The 24,637-nt window shown below is 40.8% G+C and overlaps 1 protein-coding gene across 1 annotated transcript in view; it reads left to right on the top strand.

Annotated features, from left to right (window-relative positions):
- The first annotated feature begins 404 nt into the window (after nt 1–404).
- Nucleotides 405–24,637, top strand: part of LOC131236492 (protein virilizer homolog) — a 60,920-nt gene continuing 36,687 nt past the window's right edge. The window contains exons 1-3 of the mRNA XM_058233712.1: nt 405–644; nt 778–896; nt 23,891–23,979. Coding sequence (XP_058089695.1) covers nt 822–896; nt 23,891–23,979 — 164 coding nt within the window. The 5' untranslated portion in view covers nt 405–644; nt 778–821. The remainder of the gene's footprint in view (nt 645–777; nt 897–23,890; nt 23,980–24,637) is intronic.

The raw sequence follows: 24,637 nt of genomic DNA, 5'->3' as shown, positions 1-24,637 counted from the left end.
ACCAGGTAGATCTAAAATCCAAGTGGGCCCTACGACAAGAAAAAGTGTGCAGGGAAATTCCTACCGTTGAAACCGTACTGAGGTCCGCCGTGATATTTATATACCATCCATGCCGTTCATAAGGTCATCCATGGTGGGATGAACTGGCGTTAGCCTGATTCAAAAATTATGTGGCCTTGCAAATGTTTCAACGGTGCACGTTCAATCCTCAGCGTTTGTTGTCATGCGGTCCACATGAGTTTGCGATCTTCCTCATTTTTGGGCATCATGTTTTAAAATGATTTGAAAAATCGGATGGACGGGGTGGATTTCTCAAAAACACTACGGTGGGCCCCACCTAGCTTCCCATCTCGGGAAGCTCGTGAGAAAGGCTTTCGCAGGCAAGCCGCGTCACACTGAATCGGGACGACGGGGTGAACCCCCGCGAGTCGGGACAGCGGCAGGAGGAACTCTATTTTACCAGAATTGCCCTTCTCATGGTCTGTATTGGTAAATTGTAAGACTGTCCATCCGGTCTTCTTCTTCTGTTCTGCGGGATCCCACGCCGAACGAACGAGGACATATCGGTAATTCGGCGATCGCGGTTTGACGAGCACGGCATTCTCTCTTCTCCAGCAAGTGCAAGGCTAACGAAGAACCGAAAGGTATAAACCCTACTCTCTCTCTCACACACAAGAAATACCCATCCTACATCTCTCACGCTGCTACCGTTCTTCGTCTCTCTCTCTCTCTCTCTCTCTCTCTCTCTCTCATTATCGTCATCATCTTTCTCCACAGGACCATGTACTCTTGAAAACCCTAAAAAAAGAAGAAGAACAGAAATGGGTCGGCCCGAGCCCTGCGTCTTGTTTTCTCAATCTTTTATTCATCCCCACCTCGACGAATACGTTGACGAAGTAAGCCATCTCTCTCTTTATCTCTATGCAGACACGCACACACGCTCAGGCGATTCTGTTGGAAGTTGCAATTTGTTATTTCTCCTTCTTCTTTTTTCTTTTGGGTTTGAATCTGGATATCTGTAATGCAATGGTTAGGTTTTTTAGTTTCTATATATTGTTAAGATTGCGTTTGAATGGACTCTTGAATCGAATCACTGTAACTGATAGTTTAGTGAAGTGGAAATAGGTCACCATGCCCCCCCTCTCCGGTACTCGCACTTCACCTTCTGCGCCACTCTGCCGCACCACCACATTTTTGTCATCAGAAAATACTAAATAATTTTTAAAAAGATTTTAGATATAATCTGTTTTTTAATGAAAAACTTTCACCCATCACAATTGTTGCTCGTTGATGTCAAGATGACTGTCTGCTGGCATTGTATGTTTTGAAAGATTTGAAGATCCAAAAGATTCCAGAAAAATCAGAGCCCTTCGGTCCCTTTATATTTCAATACAGTTCGATTGTGACTTTTTTCATCTTCATTTTTGTGGATCTTGGAGGTTTGTGATCTTCCTTTTTGTTTTATTAACATTTGTGGAAGATTCATGGGTTGCATCTACACAACTCTCTTAAAGCCTGCTAGGGAATTGAGGTTTTTGTGGTCAACTTGGCTACTGTAGAAAATCTCCTGGTAATTGATGCCAAACTCTAGAGAATACCCCTTGTTCCCCAATCAAGCTTTGTACCGATCAATGGATCCATTTGAAATTTCAAGGAGAAAACTCCAAGAGGATCTCAAAATTGTTTGTTGATATTGAAAAGGGGTAATCTCTCAAAAAATATTGAAACAGGGGTGTGCTTGTATGTCTTGCTTGTAAGACATGAAACCCCCACTTTGTGTAGGGCCCATTTGGATTGAAGATTACCAGAATAATATAATGGAAGAGTGCCATTTGTGGGATTTTAATGCTGTGAAACCAACCAAAGGAATCGCTGGTCAAAAGTACATGTTTTCAAGAGATAGGTAAACAATAATCATTACACTTTTCAATTGCATTACCGTGGAAATCTCAAATCCAAATAGGCTCATCATTGTATTTTCTTTTTATGATTTCACAATAAATTATTGGAAAAGTGCCATCATTATGATTTTATCACCGATAAACTAACATGGTAATCGTCAGTCAAATGCAGATGTTTTCATGAGATAGGTAAAGAAATTTGTAATCATTGCACTTTTCCATTACATTACTGTGGTTATCTTCAATCCAAACAGGCCCTTAGTGAAAAATTGAATAGAATTTGTCAAGATCTTGAAAATCAAGATTTATCAAATGGCACCTCTCTTCAAGCCTTGACCTTGTATCTACCCTCGTTGATTTGAAGTACGGCGTTATGACAATGTTAGAGATTTTGATAGACAAGACGAGGGAGGGCCTAAGCATAGCTAGATTTATCGAGGGTTGCTTAAGACTAAAGGATTTAAAATTTGTTGGACAAAAACAAAGTATATGGAATTCAATTTTAGTAGCAACAAGAGTGGAAATGAGGAATTATTTAAGATTGCTGACCAAGAAGTTTCCAAAAAGACCACTTTTGATGTCTTGAGTTGATAATTCATGAGAGTGGAGAGATTGAGAAAGATGTTGCCCATAGAATTTTAGCAAGGTGGAAGAAATGGAGATGTGCCTCTGGAGTTTCATGTGAGTGTTCTGTACCACTCAAATTGAAAGGGTAATTTTATAGGGTAGCTATAAGACAAGCCATGCTTTATTGGATAGAATGTTGGGCAGTTAAGGAACATATTCTTAAGATGAGTGTAGCTGAAATGGGATGTTGAGAATTTGAGATGGATGAGTGGCAAGACAATGATATATTTAGAAAAGTATTTGAGGGAACTTGGGAGCTGCACCAATAGCTAATAAGTTGGATGGTTTGGTCATGTGCAACGAGACCAAGAACTGTTCTGGTTAGGAGTGAGTTGGTATAAGTTGAAGGCTCTAATGTATGGAGGAGTGATCGCATAATCAAAAGAAAAAAGGTTAGGAGTGACTTGGATGATTTGACAAATGACCTGATGGTGGAGACCAAGACATCTTGATTCATCATTGGTTCACTAAAACACACAATAACCCATAAGAAAAATGTTTCCATGCACAACTGTATCATCGCTAAAGGAAGAATATAATCGTAAAGGTCACTAATAACCAAATTCTATTCATCATAAAACTCACTAATGGCCAAGTTCAGATCAACAAAAAATTGGATTTCAAGGGCATAAACAACCAGCGGTTGGTGTATGGTTCATCCATAGTGGGGCCATCAAGTCAATGGTTGGGAGCACAGAATCAAGGGCCCCACCTGTAAGGTCTCAAGGCAGGATCCACGTGTAGGGACACAAGACACAAGGACGCTATACATATCCTTGGACTGAGGATCATATTATTCCTATAGGAATGCTAACATGGTAATAGTACCACCATTAATAGTGGTGGTAACTGGTTCTTACGGGGCCCATGTGATGTGTACATCAGATCCTCCCCAATCCCCATTCATTGGGATAATCCGTTGATGTTAGGTGCCATGGGGCCCAAAAATCAGCCTGTATGGAAACTTAGGTGGGCCAGATCACAAGAATGATTATGAGGGGATGCCCAGCCAGTCAAACCTCCCTAGAGGGGCCCAACATTTGTGTATATAACATCCAAGCCATTTGTCAGACACAAGCCACTAGGATGAAGGGAATAAGGCTGTTCCAAAATTCAGGTGGGCCACATTATGTGAATTTAGAGGTTTTAGGCATGATTTGACGTTGTTCGCTATGGTATGGCCAACTGAAGTCTTCAATCAGCCTGAATATTGGGTTATATCATGACCCGATTAGGGTTCAATTTTTCGGAGCATTTTTTTTTTAAAAGCTGTCATAATATGCAATGATAAAAATAGCCATTGAGGCGAGTGAATACACTTAAGCTATGTTCATGGTATCATCGATGTTATCGATAATATTGAACGATATTATCAGTATCATAGGTCAATGATGTAGATACAAGGTGTAATATAAAAAATACACTGTATCGATTGATAATATCTATAATATCGCCGATATCACATTATATTTTTGATATCGTGAAATATCAACAACCTATGAAATAAATACACTATCATTGATGCATTTGATAATATCGTCGATAGTATCGATAATAATAATGATACCAACGTTTATACTCGTAAAATTCCAAACGATAAAATAAAAATAAAAACAAGAAAAAGCCCTCTTTTTTGGGATCTCTTCTTAGGGTGTTTTAAACTAGTGTATTATATGTGTTGAATTATTGCATTATTTCTTAAAATTAGTGCACCACCACCATCGCCGCCGCCATCATCTAAGCCTTATCCCAATTAATTGGGATCGGCTACATAATCATTTTTCAACATTCCATTCTATCAAGGGCCATAACTTCAATTAAACCATAGGTGATTAAGTCTTTTCTTAATACCTTGACCCATGTCCTTTTGGGCCTTCCCCTTGCCCTTTTAGGGCCTTCAACTTGTGGGCTTTCCTAAGCTATTCAGAGAGTGGTGGGAGTCATTTGAGGTCCATGGCTTTGCTAGATTCAAATTATGTAAAAAACTAAAGCTTGTAAAAAAGGAAAATGCTATCTTGAAAGGAGGTGTTGGGGAACCGGAAAGTTGGGATTGATTACATTATCAACAATATCCAGTCCAATCTTTCGACATAAAATCATAAGAGGGCGAGCTGACGGAAAAAGAGAAGTTACCGAGGGCTATGCTAGTCGGGTAAAGCAAGAGGAGATTAAATGGAGGCAGTGACCGCATGCCACTTGGCTTAAAGAGGGTGATAAAAACACTAGATCCACGTGACCATATGCCTTCTTAATATCTAGTTTACATATAATTCGTTTCTTTTTTTTCTTTATGCCTTGCATCCAAATACTCATGAGCAATGAGAGCACTATCCAGAATTTGCCTTCACTTGATAAAAGCTTCCCGGAGTTTTCGAAATTACCTTATCTAGAACTGCCCTAAATCTTGCAGTAGAATTTTTGCAATGATTTTATACAGACCTTCGATCAAACTAATGGGGGAAAAATTGCGAAGATTCTCTGCTTCCTCTATTTTTGGAATAAGAGCAATGAATGGGGCTTTGAATTTCGACACCAGATGAACCCTTCTCTAGAAATCTTTTATAACATTGATCAGATCCTTCTTGACTAAATCCCAAAAAATTGTGAAGAATGCCATCGGAAAACCATCCGGTCCAGAAGCTTTGTCTCCCCCAAGAGAATCCACCACTAATTTGATCTCTTCTTTTGCGATCGCCCTCTTGAGATTTTTGGCCTCCATCAATGACAACTGATTGAATGGCAAATGTTCTAGCCTAGGCCGAGGCCTTTCCCACCCTTTATCTTTTAACAATTCTTCATAGTATTGTGTTATAGTATTGCTGACTTGTTCTTTTTCCTTAATCCTTATACCTTCTACCATCATGCTAAGAATTTTGATGTTCCTAGAGTGGGCACTAGCAATATTATGATTTTTTTTTTTTTTTTTTTTTTAATCTCCTTTAATCTCGTAGTACCTGGCCTTTACTTCATAATCTTGTGAAAGCTTGAGCCTTGCCCTCTCTTCAACTATTAGGGCACCACTTTCTTCCTTCACGTCCAGAGCCTAAATCTTTTGAGGAACGGAGTCCATTTCCACTTCCCTATTCTCCAACATTTCCTTTTTCCACTCAACAATTTTCTTTTTGAGTAGAATGAATCCAACTTGGCTTGTGACTAGGAAAGAGTACCACCATTCCTTTACTAAATTTGAGAAGCCCTCAATTTTCAGCCACATCAACTCAAAGCTAATAGGCTCCGGGCTCCAATTTTCCTCATCCACTTCCAACGACACTAGACAATGATAAAAAACTGGCTTTGGTAATATTAGGTGTTGAATTGAAGTGGAGAAGGTGGATGGAGTGCCAATTCAACAAGATTTGTTGTCTTAGATAATAGCTCTCTCAAAGGGTTTTCCAAGGCTTCCAGGGGTCTAAGGCAAGGGCAGCCATTATCTCATTTCCTATTTGTGGTGGTGGCAGAAGCACTAGGCAAGATGCTCGACAAAGGTTAGGAAATAGGATTTATTAGCGGCTTTAAGGTAATTTGGAGCTCTCGATCTCTCACCTTCAGTTTACGCATGACATGATTCTAATCTGTGCTGCAGATGTGCAGATGGTGCCATGGTGGACTGGTATTTTCATAACGGTAACGGTGGCCATAACGACCACCATTGTTACCTTTATGATACGGGTTATAATAGCTGTTACTGCCCCCCGTAACGGCCATTATGGTATCTTTTTGTTTTTATTGAAAAAAAATCCGAAGAACCTATATCGGCCCTGTAGTGGACCATTATGGCCCCTACGGGGCCGTAACAGGCTGTTACGGGGGTTGTAATGGCCCTTGTGGGTCAAATTTTTTTTTTTCCCGTAATGGCCTTTACGGCCTTTACGACCCCGTAACGTGTAATGGTTGTCACTGTTACCTTTACATAACGGCCTTTACTACACACCATGGGTGGACAACTTGAAAAAGGTGGTTACAGGTAGTTTCATATTTGAGAGTCAACATATCTAAAAGCAAGATGATTGGTGTAAGCCCTTGAAATGAAGTGGTGGTGGATTTGTCAATAACTTTCGGATGTAGGGTTGGGTCTCTTCCATCTACATATTTAGGTCTTCACTTGTGTGTTGAGTCTGCTAAACATCTATAAAATAGGGTTATTGAAAGGATAGAAAGGAAGCTGTCAAGATGGAAAAGCAGACACCTATCTACAGGGGGAAGGTTAATATCGATCAAGGTTGCCATGCCAAACTTAACGATTTACTTTGTCCTTATTTAAGTGTCTGATTTCAATGATTGATAGATTGAAACGGTTACGGAGGAATTATCTTTGGCAAGGGGCCAAGGTATAAAACAAAAGTTCCGCTTGTTAAATTTGGAAGAAGTCTGCAAACTGTATAGGGATGGTGGAGTGGGTATTAGAAGCTTGGCTCAAATGAATAAACCTCTTTTAGGCAAATGGCTATGGAGGTTTGGGTTGGAGGAAGATAAGCAGTGGAGGAAAGTGGTTGCAAGTATAGCCTTATGGAGTTTTAGGTTGGAGGAAGACAAGTGGTGGAGGAAAGTGGTTGCAACTTGCAAGTAAGTATGGCCTTCAGGATTAGGATTGGTGGGTGAAGGAATCAATGGCTTTGTAGGGCTTCTGCCTTGTTGAAGGGAGTATCTTTATTAACGAACAAGTTTAAGGTGATGATCTGTTATTCGTTGGGGATGGGAAAGAATTCGATTTTGGAAGGATTTATGGAACAGGGAAAGTCTGTTACTGGAGGTGTTTCAATCTTTAGTTAGAACGGTGACAAATTTGGATGTGATTGCAGATCGATGCTTCGTAAGGTCCAACGATAATGTGGTGTGGACACCCCAATGTCATAGAGAGTTGTCAAAGATTGGAATGGAGGAGTTGGTTTATCTAATGGATTGGCTTCATCGACTCTAGGTGGCTCCCAAAGAAAAGGACTCAATTTTGTGGTCATTGGATAAATCAGTGTGATTCTCGGTTCGGTCTTTTTTTATATAGTTGAATTGGTCATGCAAGTTTGAGCGAAGAATGTAGTCCTCTATTGTTTGTTTGGCCTGGTGGGGTTCCTTGTAAGTTGTGGCTTTCACATGGTTGGCAGGAAGGAATATGATTCTCACCATCAACAATCTTTAAAAAAGATCAATGATAATTCCTAATTGTTGCTTTTTGTGTTTGAGTGGGGTGGAATTAGTGAATCATCTTTTCATTCATTGTTCCTTTGCAAGGAAGGTAGAGGAAATGTTTATAGCCTTATTCGAGTCACCTTGGGTAATGCTAGGGTCCTTGGTGGGGCTTTTATTAGCTTGGCTTGTTGGTTGTCTAAAGAAAAAGGAGGGGATAGTGATGGTCAATGTTCAAAATATCGGTATTGCACCCTTGGGATATAGATATGTATTGGTTATCACACGGGATATATCGTTTGTATTGGGTAATCTATCGCGCTTTTTGGGAAACATGGGGAAAATTGTTGAATTTTTCAATGAAACTTCAGGGATCGTTAAAAAATACCTTAATATACACTTTTAAATCATTACATCTCAAAAAAGAAGTGCACATAATAGGTTTCCTTTGTAAATGGTCCTAAGCTATGCGCCGGCTAATTGAACTAATGCAACTATATTCAAATTGAATGCATAACATTAATAAATGTATTAAGACATGTATGAAAACACAATTAATTCATTCAAAAGCAAAAAAAGAAGTAGAAATTGTAAAAACATATCCATCAATGATGCGACTGGCTGATTTTTGGGGCATGATGGACGTTTAATCCTCACTGTTTCATGTCGTGCGGCCCACTTGCTCTTATGATCTGCTTGATTTTTGGGCTTATGTCTTAATAATTAGTATGCTTTGGAAAATTGATGGACGGAGTGGATTTCTCACAAACATCATTGTGGGCCCCACCACAAGCCCCACAGGACAGTTCGTCTCTAGCTAGGTCCTGGCAGGATGCAGATTGCCCACTGACACTGTCAGTAGCTAGTAGCTACTGGATCTAAATGAAGGCCCCACCATAATGTATGTATTTTATCCACTCCGTCTATCCATTTTTTCAAATAATTTTAGACCATAATCCAAAAAATGAGGCATATTCAAATCTCATGTGGACCACACTTTAGGAAACAGTGAGCCCTAGGAAGTTTTTAATGATGCATCAGTGGGATTTGTATCTGTTTAATTTTTGGGTTTTTTTAATGGCAAGGCACTCAATCACCACTATTTCCTGTGGTATGCTCCAACTGAGATTTGGATCTGCTTAATTTTTGGGAACACATCCTAATACGGGCTGGAGAAACGGATGGATGGCATAGATTTACAACACATCAGCAAGGTGGGCCCCACAATAGGGGTAACACCCACTAAGGTGTTACTTGGATAGTATCCAATTTGCAAGACTCGTGTGTGACACGGAACCAACGATGTATGCATGGTATATCCACGCCGTCCATCTGTTTTGCCACCTGATTTTAGGGGTTGGTCCCAAAAATGACACATACAAATTTCATGTGGACGTGGACCGTTTCCACACGAAATAGTGGTTATTGACCACTAAAAACCTTTGTGGGCCACAATTTTTTTGGATCAAGCTAATATTTCTTTTTTCCTTTCATCCAAGTTTGTATGAACTTATCAACAGGTTGGATGGTCAATAAACATTACGGTGGACTCTAGGAAGTTTTTAATGGTGGGAGATCAATGACAACTGTTTCTTCTTGTGTGGTCCACTTGAAACTTGTATCTGCTTCATTTTTGGGACCATGCCCTAAAATAAGCAGGCCAAATAGATGGATGGTGTGGATATGCAATACATACATCGAGGTGGGCCCCAAAGAGTTGGGTGGGACCAACTATCCAATCCGCTCACCCAAATTTAGGCCAAATACGCAATTCGCTTCCTTAAATCCAGGGTTTCTGGGGTGCAGGTACATAGCTAGGGACGTGCGATCTATCAGGGGTTCTGTGGGGCCCATCGTGATGTACGTGTTTTATACACGTCATCCATCCATTTTAATAGATAATTTTAGGGCATGAGTTGAAAAAAGTACGGAGATCTAAGGGTCAAGTGGACCACACCATAGGAACAAGTGGGGATTGAACATCTACCGTTGAAAATGTCTTGGGGGCCACATAAGTTTTGGATCAAGCTAATATTTATCTTTTCCCTTCATTTAGGTCCATCAAACCTTGTCACCAAGCGTGGTTCACTTGAGCTTTATATTTGCCTCCTTTTTGGGCTCATGCCCTAAAATGCCCTATCAAAATGGATGGACGGTGCGGATCAAACACATACATCATGGTGGGCCCTACAGAGCCCTTGACAGGACCGTCTCTCTTCAGCTATTCCCTTGACAAAACCCTAAAATCTCTCTCTGTCTCCCAAATACACTCCAAATCTCCGGATTTTTTCAGATTATTTGCCGAAATCACATTGCCATTTTCAATTTATAATCTATTTGAAGAAAAAAAAGGGAAACAAAGTGTTTTTCACGCTTACTTATGAACGTCGCATCACTTTGATTGATTGGCCTACCAAATGCAACTTCCGATAAGGCAATCTCTTCGATAGGTACCTAAATCCACTCTCATGAAAGTCCCCCCCTTCAAATTTTTTTTCCAATTTTCTTTGGGTATTTACGGTGTCTCGAATTTTTTTTTTTCCTGATTTTTCTGACATTATCGGCCATTTTATCACGAAGAAAATGTTAAAATCCTTGATAAAAAATGGCAAAAGTAATAATATCGGTCGATATCGCACGATATTTTGCGATATCTCATGATATTTTGTGATGTGATGCAATATATCGCATGATACATAGGATTCTTCAATTTTTATTATTTATTTATTATTATTATTTTTTGTATTTCTGAGGGCCTTCTGAGGGGTTTTGTATCGCTAGCCATCGATACCGATAATGTTGGCCGATAGTATCGATATTACGAACACTAGTGATGGTGATCTTTTGGGCTATATGGGGGGAGATAAATGGGAGATGCTTCTAAAATAAGAGTGGTTTTGTGATGGAAGTTTATAAGAGGGCAAAATTGTATATAATAAGGTGAGCTTTTTGTATTAAACATTTCGACCAAAATGTTTGGTTGTTCTTGGGAGGGATGCAATATTTTGTTGTTTTTGAGCTTTTGTGCTCCTTCAATAAAATTACTCTTACCTTAAAAAAACACACTAGAGTTTTTCATTATATTGCGAGCTCTCGAGCAAGGAGCTATAAAATGAGCAGTATTATTGTGGAGGGTAGGAGAATAGAGGAAAAGGATCATGTTTGCGAAGTACTGATCATATTTTACAAAGGCCTTTTTTTTTGGTAGGGAAGGGCAGAAGAGACCAAAGTTGGACAATTTGAATTTTAATAGCCTCTTAAGGGAGGATTTGGCTTTTGCTGGAGAGACCTTTCATAAAGGAAGAAGTAAAAGTAGTTGTGTTTTTCTCGGGGAGGGACAAAACCTAGGTCCTAATGGCTTAACATTGTCCCTTTTAAAGGAATTTTAGGATGTGTTTAAAGGCTACATAATGCAGGGGCATTTTCACACCGGGCTCGAGTGGGGTATCCTGTGGGATGCGGGGACACACTTGGGGTGGGCGGCTGAGGTCCTAACTCATGAGATGTGGGGCCTGGGCTATGAGATAAAGGGATTACTTCGCCATGCTCTATCAGTTTAAGCTTTTAGAGCAAGTGGTTAATTGTCTTGCATCAAATTGGTATCAAAGCGGGAGGTTCGTGTTCGAGACTCCTCACCGGAGGTGATTAATGCAGGGACATTTTCTGATGGGGACATCTCACATGGAGAGTTCCTTCACTACGCACGTACGAGAGGAGGAGGAGGACCCTACCGTCGATCTACCTTGGCGACAGCATGGATTGAAGACCCATAACTTGTGGGAGGAGTATTGAGAGTCTTAAGGTCTAGAGTGGACCCGATTATGGTCCATCATGTCATGATTGTGGCCCACCACCATGAAACTTCGTAGGATTTTGGATTTTACTATTTTTCATGTTTTAGTTTTTAATGGTCGGCTCAGATTGATCAGTAGTTGTTTGGTTTTTATTATTTTTTTGTGAACCTTTTTATGCGCACTTGGCGCAGGGGCACTTTAGTTATTCTCTTCTCTTAGGGTTTCTTTATAAACTCAAGGGGAGGGGGCATTATGGTGATGCTACAGGAAATAAGAAAAGAAAAGGTCATATTCTCTCCTCTGTGTTTGTGGATACGTGAGCCATAAGAGGGTGAGAAGCCCCCTGTTGTTCATCAAGGGAAGACTACCGAGGTGCGAAGCCTCATCCCATCCCATTCCCATCATCATCATCTCTTTCCCCTTCATTCACGTTGCTTGTTTAGCCCAATAAAACAGTCCAACAACAATAGTGCATCTTCCTGATCCAGCCCGATGCTACAGGACCGTAACCTTCGGTGTAGCACTACAACTACACCACACATCGGATCGAGACGAAACTTGGAGGATCAAAACTCCTCCCCTGGCCGACCACACTGGAGGTGGCGCCCACCTCGTACGTGCTCCCCTCACACGTGCGAGCCTACTCGCCCATGTGCAGCACATGTGCGGGTCCCACATGCGGGACATTTTTCTTCCTGGATTGATTCATCTTTCTGGTAGGCCTTCCTCCCCACTCCAAAACCCCTTTTGGATCACCCGATTTGGATACCCGGTTTGAAAGATACGAATTTTTTTTTCCGATTTTCCCTATTTTCTGCAAAATTCCCCAAATCAGATTCAAACCCCAAATTGACCAATTAGTTCTCAATTCTCAGCCTAATAAATCATCCTAATCTAGAACCCTAATCTTAGATTGCCTAATCCTCACTTTTCCCTAATTTTAGAGCCCTAATCTTGCCCTAATTTGCGATTAGAGGATCCCATTGATGATAAAACAATCCTACACAAGCTTGAGGGTTTCTACATTCCTTGGAACTCATTAGATTGATTATTTTGAATAAGAATTAGCTCTAACTTGTGTGTAGGCTTGGATCTTTACGGATTCCCCTATTTGGAATGGTTTGACGTTATTGTGGGATGTGGAGATATATTATTGTTAATTAATTTTGATGATCTTAGCCTGAGTTTCTTGCATATCATAGTTAATTTTCATGCCCTACATCAAATTTGGTATCAGAGCCTAAGTTTTCATAAGGGAATGCATTGCATGTTTAGGGTTCAGTTTATTTATGTCCATTTTGCATTAAATCTCCTCATATAGGGCTGTTTAGGACCCATAATTCACAATATGGGTTGTTGAATTTTCTGTTGTCAAAAAATCCACAAATTTCATTGCCAAATTTTCTGTTAACAAATTATTTGGGCAGTTATCTTGCTAGAATTTTAGTAGCGTTGTGCAATTTCCTTCATATAGAGTCCTATAGGGTCGTTTAGTTCAACTTAGATGCATATAGTTGCATTAGGGGGTCTTTGAGTTGAGTGAGTGTTTGTATGCCCATACGTGCTGGTCGTGGTTTTGGTTTGCACCCTACGCTAAACATGGAGCAATTGCAGAAGTCCATGAACAATATAACTCGACAATTTGAGTCTTTGAGTAGGCGCTTGGAAATGCTTTGATCAACTTAATGTGCGCGTTACCCAACTAGAGGCCTCCACTCAGGCCAACCCCACTAATGGGGAAGATGCCCAGTCTCAGGCAGGTGATGCAGAGGATAGATGAGGTAATGATCGTGGTCAAGGAAATGGTCATGAGCATGCACTTACGTACCCACCCCGCGAGGGACATCGCGGCCAGTATGATCTTGATATGCACCTTCTCAAAGGGGTCAAGGTTGATGCCACCACATCTGACAGCCAATTAGACCCTAAAGCTTTTCTAGATTGGCTGGCGAACATGGACCACTACTTTGAGTGGCACGACATGACGGATGCCTGCCGAGTCCGTTTTGTTAAAATAAAACTAGTGGGTCAAGCTAAAAGATTTTGGGCCACAACCGCATAGAATTCTTTGTCATAGGTGGAATATTTTCGTTTCGCCTCATTTAGTTTCTCATTAAAAAAAGCGACAGGGTGCCCTTCTTGACTAAGCACTCCTCCTATGCCAACTCCTGACGTGTCGCATGCGACCTCAAAAATTTTTGAGAAATCGAGAAGTCGCATGATTGGAGCTTCGGTCATTTTGACCTTAATCTCTTTAAAGGCCTTTAAGGCAGCCTTCGTCCATTGAAACTTTCCTTTTTTTTAAAAAAAATTTATTTTTATTTTTTATGCAATCCGTAATGAGAGCCATGATGGAATTGAAGCGTCGAATGGACCGCCTATAGAAGGTGGCTAAGCCATGAAAGTTGTGCACCTCATGGATATTACGCGGTTCAGACCAATTGACAATGGCCATAACCTTCTCGGGATCCACCAACATTCCCTCAGATGATACTATGAACCTTAAGAAGGCAACACTGCTAGACAAGAACACACACTTCTTAAGGTTAGCATATAACTTCTCAGCCCTCAAGATCCCACAGACTTGCCTCAAATGGTTGAGGTGTAGTTCCTTGGTCATGCTATAAATCAGGATATCGTAGAAATAAACGACCAAGAACTTCCCAATAAAGGGTCTTAACACTTGAGTCATCACACGCATGAAAGTACTCGGGGCGTTAGTCAGCCCAAAAGGCATGACAAGCCACTCGTATAGGCCATCCTTTGTCTTGAAAGCTGTCTTCCACTCATCACCAGGTCGTATACGGATTTGGTGATAACCACTTTTGAGGTCAAGCTTTGAATATCCAACATGTCATCAAGATGCGGTATGGGAAACCGGTACTTGATCGTAATTTTATTGATGGCCCTACTATCAACACACATCCTCCATGTACCATCATTCTTTGGTGTAAGAATGGCGGGCACGACACACGAGCTCATGCTCTCTCGAATCCCTTACCCAGGAGTTCATCAACTTCTCTTTAACTCCCCATGCTCCTTTTGGTTCATTCGGTAATGAGAAAGGTTTAATAATTTCACCCCAGGGACTAAATCAATGGCATGCTGTATGTCCCTCATAGGGGAAAACTCTTCCGATAGGTCATCAGGAAAATATCATGAAATTCGTCCACTACCGGGATGGCCTTAGTGGGCAACTCTATACCAACCTCTGGTGTTGTCTCCCTGGCTACTAGGGCATACACCGTCGAGTCCGACTTAGTGTCTTTCTCAAATTCTTTGGCATTCAGAATATGAAGAGGCTTGGACTGGGATTTTGACTTAGACTTGGGTTCCCTTGAACCGCTCGCACCACTCTTTGTGGTGGACTCCTTTCCAGTAGTGTTCTTGTGTGGTAAAGGATTCAACTTGATTTTCTTTCCCTCAAACATGAATGTGCACACATTCGAGTGACCGAATATGGTAACATCCATGGCCTACCGAAGATGATGTGGCCAACATCCATGAGAACCACATCACACCACAACTTGTTTGTATATGATCCAAACTGGATAGGAACAAGACAATGTTGAGATATAGGAATGAAGGTCTCATTAACCCAAAAAACTCTATCGGGTTGAGGATGGGCTTCAATTTTCAAGCTCAAATGGCTCACGGTGCCAGTTGAGACCACGTTAGCGCAACTACCACTATCCACAATCACCTTGCTACTTTTCTCCCCACATTTTGTATAGGTGTAAAAAATTGTGTTGCGACGCCAGTCATTGGTACCTTTTGCTTGTACGAAGGCACAATGAACAACTGCAAGCGTTACGGCATCATGCGCTCCATCTTCTTCATCGCTAGCACTCTCCTTTGGCACATATTCTTCTTCCTCATCCCCACTCTTAGGGACCAAAACTTTTACTTGCCTATCAATAAAGAACACTTTGGTGCCCTCTTTCGTGCCACACTGGTGGACAAAATGACCAAATCCCTAACACCTAAAGCACCTAGTCACATCACTTCTACCCGAGCTAGACCCAACAACTCCTTTCCCTTTATCATCCTTGACTCTAGACTACAAACTACTGGAAGGCTTGAATTGATTTTTAGTGCTAGGCTTAGTCCCTGTGTGATTAACCTTAGCGCTGGAATCTCGGGATTTAACTTGCCTTCCCATAGGCGCCCTGAGATACTACTCGACTTCCAACACCACTTGATACATCTGTTCATGGGTGTCAATGTCCTTAGCGAGCAGTTCTCTCCTAATATCAGAATAGAGGCCCATCTTGAATCGAGCAAGAGTGAGCATGGGCTCCTCCACCTCACACCAGGTCAAATACTCTTTGAACTTCTCAATGTATTCGGTCACACTCATGACACCTTGTCGAAGGGACTGCCAATCTTCCACCAACTTCAAATGATAAGAGAATGAGAGATACTTCTCTTTCAGAACTTCTTTCATCTCTACCCAATGGACTGTCGGGGTGCCCTTGACCTTTCATTTTTACGCTCCACCGTGGCCCAAAATCTTTTAGCTTGACCCACTAGATTCATTTTAGCAAAACGGACTCGGCGGGCATCCGTCATGTCGTACCACTCAAAGTAGTGGTCCATGTCCACCAGCCAATTTAGAAAAGCTTTAGGGTCTAACCGGCCATCAAATGTGGGGGCATCGACATTGACCCCTTTGAGAAAGTGCATATTAGGATCATACTGACCGTGATGTCCCTCGCGGGGTGGGTATGTAAGTGCATGCCCATGACCATTTCCTTGACCGTGATCATTACTTCGTCTATCCTTTGGATGACATGCCTGAGATTGGGCATCTTACCCATTAGTGGGGTTGGCCTGAGTGGAGGCCTCTAGTTGGGTAATACGCACATTAAGCTGATCAAAGCGTTGGTCAACACATTATTCCAGACACCTACCCAAAGACTCAAACTGTCGGGTTATTTTGTTCATGTTTAGTGTAGGGTGCAAACCAAAACCATGGGCAACATGTGTGGGCATACAACCACTCAACTCAAAGACCCTCTAATGCAACTATATGCGTCTAAGTGGAACTAAGTGACCCTATAGGACTATATGAAGGAAATTACACAACGCTACTAAAATTCCAGCAATATAACTGCCCAAATAATTTGTTAATAGAAAATTCAGCAATGAAATTTGTAGATTTTCTGACAACAGAAAATTCAGCAGCCCATATTGTGAATTATGGGTCCTAAACAACCCTATATGAGGAGACTTGATGCAAAATGGACATAAATAAACTGAACCCTAAACATGCAATGCATTTCCCTATGAAAACTTGGGCTCTAATACCAAATTTGATGTAGGACATGAAAATTAACTATGATATGCAAGAAACTTAGGCTAAGATTATCAAATAAATTAACAATAATAAATCTCCACATCCCACAATAAAGTCAAAGCATTCCAAATAGGGGAATCCGTAAAGATCCAAGCCTACACACAAGTTAGGGCTGATTCTGATTCAAAATAATCAATCTAATGAGTTCCAAGGAATGTGGAAACCCTCAAGCTTGTGTAGGATTGTTTCATCATCAATGGGATCCATTAATCGCAAATTAGGGCTCTAAAATTGGAGAAAAGTGAGGATTGGGTAATCTAAGGTAAGGGTTTCAGATTAGGATGATTTATTAGGCTGCGAATTGAGAACTAATATGGTCAATTTGGGGTTTGAATCTGATTTGGGGAATTTTGCAGAAAATAGGGAAAATCAAGAGAAATTTTTTTTCGTATCGTTCAAACTAGGTATCCTAATTGGGTGATCCAAAAAGGGTTTTGGAGTGGGGAGGAAGTCCTACCAGAAGGATGAATCAATCCAGGAAGAAAGGTCTCTCATGTGGGATCCACACGTGGGGGAATAGGCTCGCACGTGTGAGGGGAGCACGTATGGGGTGGGAGCCACCTCCAGTCTGGTCGGCCAGGGGAAGAGTCTTGATCCTTTGATTTTCGCCTCGATCCGATGTGCGGTGTAGTTTTAGTGCTACACCGAAGGTTGCGTTCCTGCAGCGGCGAGCTGGATCTGGAAGATGCACTATTGCTGTTGGACTGTTTTGTTGGGCTGAATAATTAACGTGAATGAAGGGGAAAGAGATGATGATGATGGAATGGGTTGGGATGAGGCTTTGCACCTCGGTAGTCTTCCCTTGATGAACAAGGGGGGGCTTCTCACCCTCTTATGGCTCACGTCTCCACACATAAAGAGAAGAGAGAAAACAACCTTTTCTTTTCTTATTTCCTACAGCATCACCATAATGCCCCCTCCCCTTGAATATATAAAGAAACCCTTAGAGGAGAGAATGACTAAAGTGCCCCTGTGCCAAGTGCGCATAAAAAGATCCACATAAAAACAATTAAAACCAAACAACTACTAATCAATTTGAGCCGACCATCAAAAATGAAAACATGAAAAATAGTAAAATCCAAAATCCTATGAAGTTTCATGGTGGTGGGCCACGATCATGACATGATGGGCCATGGCCGGGTCCACTCTAGACTCTAAGACTCTCAATACTCCTCCCATAAGTTATGGGTCTTCAATCCATGCCGTCGCCAAGGTAGATTGACGGTATGGTCCTCCTCCTCTCGTACGTGCATAGTGAAGGTACTCCGTGTGAGATGTCCTCATCAACCCTCCCTGGCTACGAAGATTTCGCCACTGGCGAAACAAAGCTCCTGTACCGCTCTAGAATATCAAGATCAAGCCGCTGAAGTTCTTCCTCACTGAGCCACGAGTAGTCTGAAGCCGACCTTGACTTCCACTTAACGAGGAACTTCTGGAACCCACCATCCGGTGTCGAGACTATCTCATGGTCCAGGATATCCTCTATCTCCACTCTGGTAGTAGGAATGGTTGGTATAGGGGGTAGAGGCTGGGACAAGGGGTCGGAAGAGGCCAAAGGTCAGGTGAATGATTCGGTGCTCTGGGATGGTCAGGCGCAATGCTGGACATAGGATCAAGGATACCCTTACATGTGACTGGATCCTCCACATTGAATGTGGAACTAGTCCCCATTGAAGGTGGAAGATCTACTACATACGCATTGAGACCATTTCATTTGATAATTTTGAATGGTCCAACGCTACACGCGTGCAATTTTTAAACAGTTCCCTGGGATACTGCTCTGGCCTGATACGGACTATCACAGAATCTCCTATTTTGAATTCTTTGAACCTCTTATTTTTGTCTGTAGAAAGTTTATATTGTTCATTATTAAGATTTATGGTGGTTGCTAAGTGTTACTCACTATTAGACCTGGGCAGAAAGGGACCGATCCGGCGGATCTGACCCGATCCGCCCCGATCTGACCCGAACAGATCCGAACCGAAGGCCAGGATCGGGTCGGATCGAGCTGGCCCAGCAAGGTCTGACCATTAATCGGTTCAATTTCGGATCAATGGTCAACCCGGACTGACCCGATTCGGAATTCGATCCAATTGGATCCGATTCGATCTGCACAATGTTTATTCATCATTGTTTCTTGTAATGTTGTCCACTTGAGATTGGGATATACGTCTTTTTTTATATTTAAAATACCATAAAATGATCTAGAAAAATAGATGGACGGCATGGATGAAGTAAATACATCATGGTGGGGCCCACAGAGCACCGACTTACCATCCTTTGACTGGTGGGATGGGGAGTAGCCAATCCATCTTCTCACACGGCTCGAGGTGCCTCGAGCAGAGCTCCCTGACGACATAAGCAAGCCTTTCACGTTCTTGCTTGGGATGTTAGGTGGGTCCCACCGTGATGTTTGTGATAAATGCACACCGTCCATCCGTTTTGGGAGCTCATTTTAGTACATGCTGCCAAAAATGAAGTATATCCAAGACTCAAGTGGCCCTTATGAGAGGAAACAGTGTAGATTCAATGACCACCTTCCTCTGTTTTCCCCCTCGTCCAGCACACTTGAGCTTTAAATTCACCTATTTTTTGGTATCATGTCCTAAAATGAGCCCTCACAAATGATGGATGGTGCGGATTTCTTACAAATATCACCGTGGGCCCACATAGCATAAAATCCACGTCCCAAGGAAAACCTTGGGACGCGGATCGGTAGGTGACCACGCACCAGCACAGCTGGTTTGGCGTGTTGCCTTCAGCAAGTTCTGTGGGTCCCATCACGAGGTATGTGTTATATCTAAACTGTCCATCCACTCGGCGGGCTCGTCTTAAGGCTTGAGCTGAAAAATAAGATCAATCTAAAGATCAAGTGGACCACACTGCAAAAAGCAGTGGGATTGAACGTCTACCATTGAAACTCTTTTAGGGTCAAGAATATTCGATCCGAACCGTACCTAACCTGATCCGACTCGATTTTCCTGACCGAGTCGGACTTGGTTCGAGTCAGGCCAGCAATATAACGGAACGGATCGGATTGAGTCAGTGGACCCGGACTCGGTCCCGGATCGGGTCGAGTTCGGGTCAGGTATTGAAAACTTCGGACCAAGTCGAGTTGGGTCCAATCCGGTTCGACTCGACTCGATGCCCACCTTTACTCATTATGTGGAGAGTAAGTCGTGTGGTCCCCACCGTGTCGTCGGAACCTCTGTGATGGAGAAGTGAATGAATTCGTGTCACTAATGGAGTGTTTGCATCTTTGTTGTGCCTCAATTTTGAAGATTGAAGGTGTTGTTTCCTTGACGGATTTTCAGCCTATCAGCCTGATTGAATTCTGGCTAAATTACTTAGCCATAGACTGAGGGTTGTGCTAAGCAAAGTTATCCCTCCTTTCCACAGTGCATTCATCTTGGGTCGGTAGATTCTCGACGGTGCTCTCTTGGTCTGTGAGTGTGTGGATTCTTACTATTGGGCTGGTAGGTGGGGAATCTTGTGCAAGTTAGATATGGAGAACGCTTATGACCATGTCGACCAGGCCTTTTTAAACTAGATGATGGTTCTAATGGCTTTGGTTCTAAGTGGAGAGGGTGGATGATGGCTTGTATTTCATTAGCTAAGTTTTCGATCTTGATAAATGGTTCCCCTTTTGGTTACTTGAAAGCATCGAGGGGTATCTGGCAAGGGGATCCCCTCTCTCCTTTCCTTATTGTCTCTGAAGCTCTGAGTCGTTTTCTAGTCAAGGGTAAAGCTGTGGACTTGATTCAAGGCTTCTTTGTCCCCAATTTTCCATAGAAACTCACTCACCTGCAATTTGCTGATGACACCCTGTTTTATTGTGAGGTTGTTGACTCTATGGTTGATTATCTTCGGAAGACAATATGGTTGTTCGAGTTCGTATTTGGGCTCAAGGTTAATCTGGCCAAATATGAGCTTTTGGGTGTTAATTTACTGTCTTCAGAGTTGGGTAGATACTGGGGGAGGATTTTCATTAAAGATTTATTTAGGGTCTTGTTAAGTGTTAGTCATCCCAAAAATTTTGAAAGTGTGAGTTTTTGTTTTCTTAAGCATTGTAATGAGAAGTTCAATATCAATAAGGTTATTTCTCCTTCTCTACTCAAATATTCTTGTGTGTAATTCTTGTCTACTTTGTGATTCAGTGTCGATAGTACCTGGTTGCACCATCGATCAAAAGTACTGGGGGCACGCTGTGGTGAAACAATGTAAAATCATGCCTAAGACATCTAAATTCACATGGTGTGGCCCACCTAAGTTTTAGAATGGCGTATCTTTGGTGAGTCTCTTTATTCTAATGGAGCACATAAGATGAGTGGAACGGATGGAATATGCCCACCATGGTGGGCCTCACGCATAATGCAAGTCACACACTTCTTATGACAACTTGTGATGCCACACAATGTTTTCAGGGGAGGAGATTTGGTAGAATACATTTGGAGGGATTGCTTAAGCATGCATTGGGATTCCAAACTTTGGATTTGGGGCCATATTTCAATGATCAAAACTGTTTCTACGATGGACTTTATTTGGACAGAGTATATCAAAGAAAGAATAGTAGACTTATATTGTAATATTACAACCCTTTGATCATTTGACTCTTTTCATTAGGATATGGGTGGTCTTATCAACCTTTTAAATCTGAGAATTATCTTGGTTATCCCTATCTACATTGTGGTCCACATGAATAGTTTTGGATCAGTGAAAAAGACCCCAATACAATAGACAGTCCTAATGGTTGTATTGCAATATGTAGGGCATATTCTAGTTCCAGCAAACCTCAAGGGAAGAGAGATAAGCAGGAACAGTTATGGAATTTCACATGCGAAGGAGAAGAAAAATAAAGAAAGATTATTTTATTTTATTTTATTTAAAAAAGAATGAAAAATCCCCGCGTGCATGTTGATCTCTTGCACGTTGTCCGCCACGTGTTGCATGGTTAGTAGTAGGCATGCCCCTGCTGGACCACGCATAGTCAGGCTAGCGCGGCTCCTAAAACAAATCTTCAAAAAAATGCTTTGCTCATATAGGTGTTGACGAATGCTGGCCCAACTAAGTGTTGGATTGGACTTTTTGGATTCATGTTGAAAATGTGACGATACGCCTGATAGAAGGGGTGGATCTGATGTATGGGATGGATTATGTAACCTATTGAAAATCTATTTTTAAGGGTATTTATGTGTTTTCATATAAAATAACTATATTTCCATAATTCAAAAAAGAGCAGGAAAAATAGAGGAGCAATTGGCGTTACCGAGTAGTATAGACTGGTGCTATTCCTTAGTTCCCTCAATGCATTTCTAATTATACCCTTTTGAATGTCTTGCCACTCATCCATCTCAACATCCTCATTTCAGCTACACATTCTATGAGCATATGTTCCTTAATTGTTGAAAATTCTATCCCATATATCATGGATGGTTGTAAACAGTGTTTTGAATAGCGCCCGTAGCGTAGCTACGACACTACGTAGCGTTAGCAAATAGCATAAATCCCTTGTAGTGTATGCAATAGGGGTCGTAGCGTATGCATAGTGTATGTAGCGGACGTGTAGCGTATGTATTGTACGCTACGCCTTTTTATTTAAATAAATGGTAATTATATTTTGTATTTTTTTAAAAAAGGTAATTATATTTTGTATTTTGTACTTAATACTCTCAACCAGTGGGATTTTATTTTCTTTTCGTACTTGTGACTCGTGGTTTCAATTAGACATTATTAATTATAGTTTGCTTGAAAAGTTGTTGATAATAATTTGATTTGATTTATGTATATGAATTGGCTTTTGATAAATGATGATTAATAACTTGTTTGAACATGCTAATACTTGAAAAAATGAATCATTTTTTACAAATTTATATATATATTTTTTGTTTTTTTTTTTCTTACTATGTATCATTTTTTTTTTTCTATTTTTAAATTCAAAAATAGAAGTATCGTGTAGCTTACACTACAGAGGGCTGAACGCTACACAACACGCTACCGCTAGTTAAAACACTAGTTGTAAAATTAGTGCATTAAAACAATATTTATTAACATCCTTAAAAAACAATATTTGTTAATTAAATATTTTTGTTTGATAGAGCATAGTTCAAGTCCCAATACAATTGATACTTATTATGTATAGTTGTTTTTAGTAATATTTTGAGTCCTAAGCATGTAATCACGTGCCTTTGATATGTCCTAAAGTTGAAAAATGCCACTTTTTTTTTTTCTTTCTAATATTTCCCCAATGTTTCCCTCAGACATCTATTCATTTCCTGATATCTGTGACATTCTCAATGATAAAAATAAAATTTTGCGTATCTCAAGTCTCAGATACATGTGACAATAATGATATTATGAACACTGCATTTAGGGTGAGTTTGGTTGCTCCAAATTTCATGATTAATCAGTGTGATTTGGCAAAAAATTCCGTTCCAATTCATGAAATTTGCAGCAAACCTTTAACAAATGCTGGGGCAAACAAGAAAGTAAATGAAATGACAATGACAAAGCTGTGCATGTTTTGTGCCCTCTGCTCCCTATGATAACAAATTCTGGGGCAAACCAGGAAATAAAAAGAAATGACATTGACAAATCTCACAAATCTCTGCATGTTTTGTTCCCCCTGCTCCCTTTGAAACGACAATGTGTTTGGTTTTGTTATAGTCTGCATATGCTGTATCTCGAAGTCGTGATAGGCTTACACTTGCGGCCTCTTCAAGTATGCACTTGATGTGCTTGGGTACATGGGAAAACTATGTTAATAAATATGACATCTCTCTCTTCAGTTGAAAAAGTAAAGGCATATTTATATTTCATCCATGCTCTGTAGTTTTTTCCTTCTGAATTTTCCAAGATTTGTTTCACTCTTGTTTTATCCATTTTAGAATTCACGAAAATTCCGGATGTGTGCTCTTTTTTTTTTTTTTTCCTCTTCTTCTTTCTGAAAAGCTTGTTATCGTTGCTTATCTGTCAGAACTGAAAAAACTTGTAACTTTTTGGCTATATTCTTGATTTGAGGTTTTGCAATGTATGATGATTCATTTTCTTGATGAAGAAATTTACCATTCTCCTCTTTTTTTTTTTTCCAGGTAATATTTGCAGAGCCAATTGTAATCTCGGCGTGCGAGTTCCTTGAACAGAATGCCTCGTCATCATCTCCAATGATAACACTTGTTGGGTATGAGTCATATGACATACCAAAATTTAGCTGATTTTCTGTTTCATTGGGGTGAAGGGGGTATTAATTTAGCAATTCGCGGATCGGTGTGATGCATTCTGGTAAAATATCATCATCATCATCATCTATGCCATATCCCAATTAATTGGGGCCTGCTACGTGAATCCTGTTCTGTCATTACACTCTATCTAGGGCCATGACTTCAGTTAGATCACAGGCCATGAAGTCTTTTCTTACCACCTATTATGATAAAATATCTGGTTCTTTTAAAGACTGTCCAAGAAACAAAATTATAGAAGCCAATTTAATTCTAATAAGTTCTTATTAGTGGACACATTTATCTTTGGTTAATTGTAGATACACAGATACAGTAGTTGATGCCTTATCACGCCATGCGTTAGTTTCTTCTTCACAGATTCTGTTTCCTGGAGATCCTGTACACACCATTTTCAATATCCTATACAAGGCAACACTATATGAAAAGACCAAGTCTTACTTTCTGTTAAATGGTTTTAGAATTCTTCCTTTTGGAAAAAAGAGACCGAAGTTTATATGAAATGGGTGAATGAATAGTTAAGTTCTTATGAAGTGCTCCAAAGTTCATTGCATACCATGTTAGTCTTCTATTGCTTGGAGGCATTCCTTTTGAGCGTTTGGA

This window comes from Magnolia sinica, chromosome 2, assembly GCF_029962835.1.
Source record: "Magnolia sinica isolate HGM2019 chromosome 2, MsV1, whole genome shotgun sequence".
In the NCBI taxonomy this organism is placed as follows: Eukaryota; Viridiplantae; Streptophyta; class Magnoliopsida; order Magnoliales; family Magnoliaceae; genus Magnolia; species Magnolia sinica.
The sequence above is the reverse complement of the archived record's forward strand: the minus strand, read 5'-3'. Positions and strand labels throughout refer to the sequence as shown.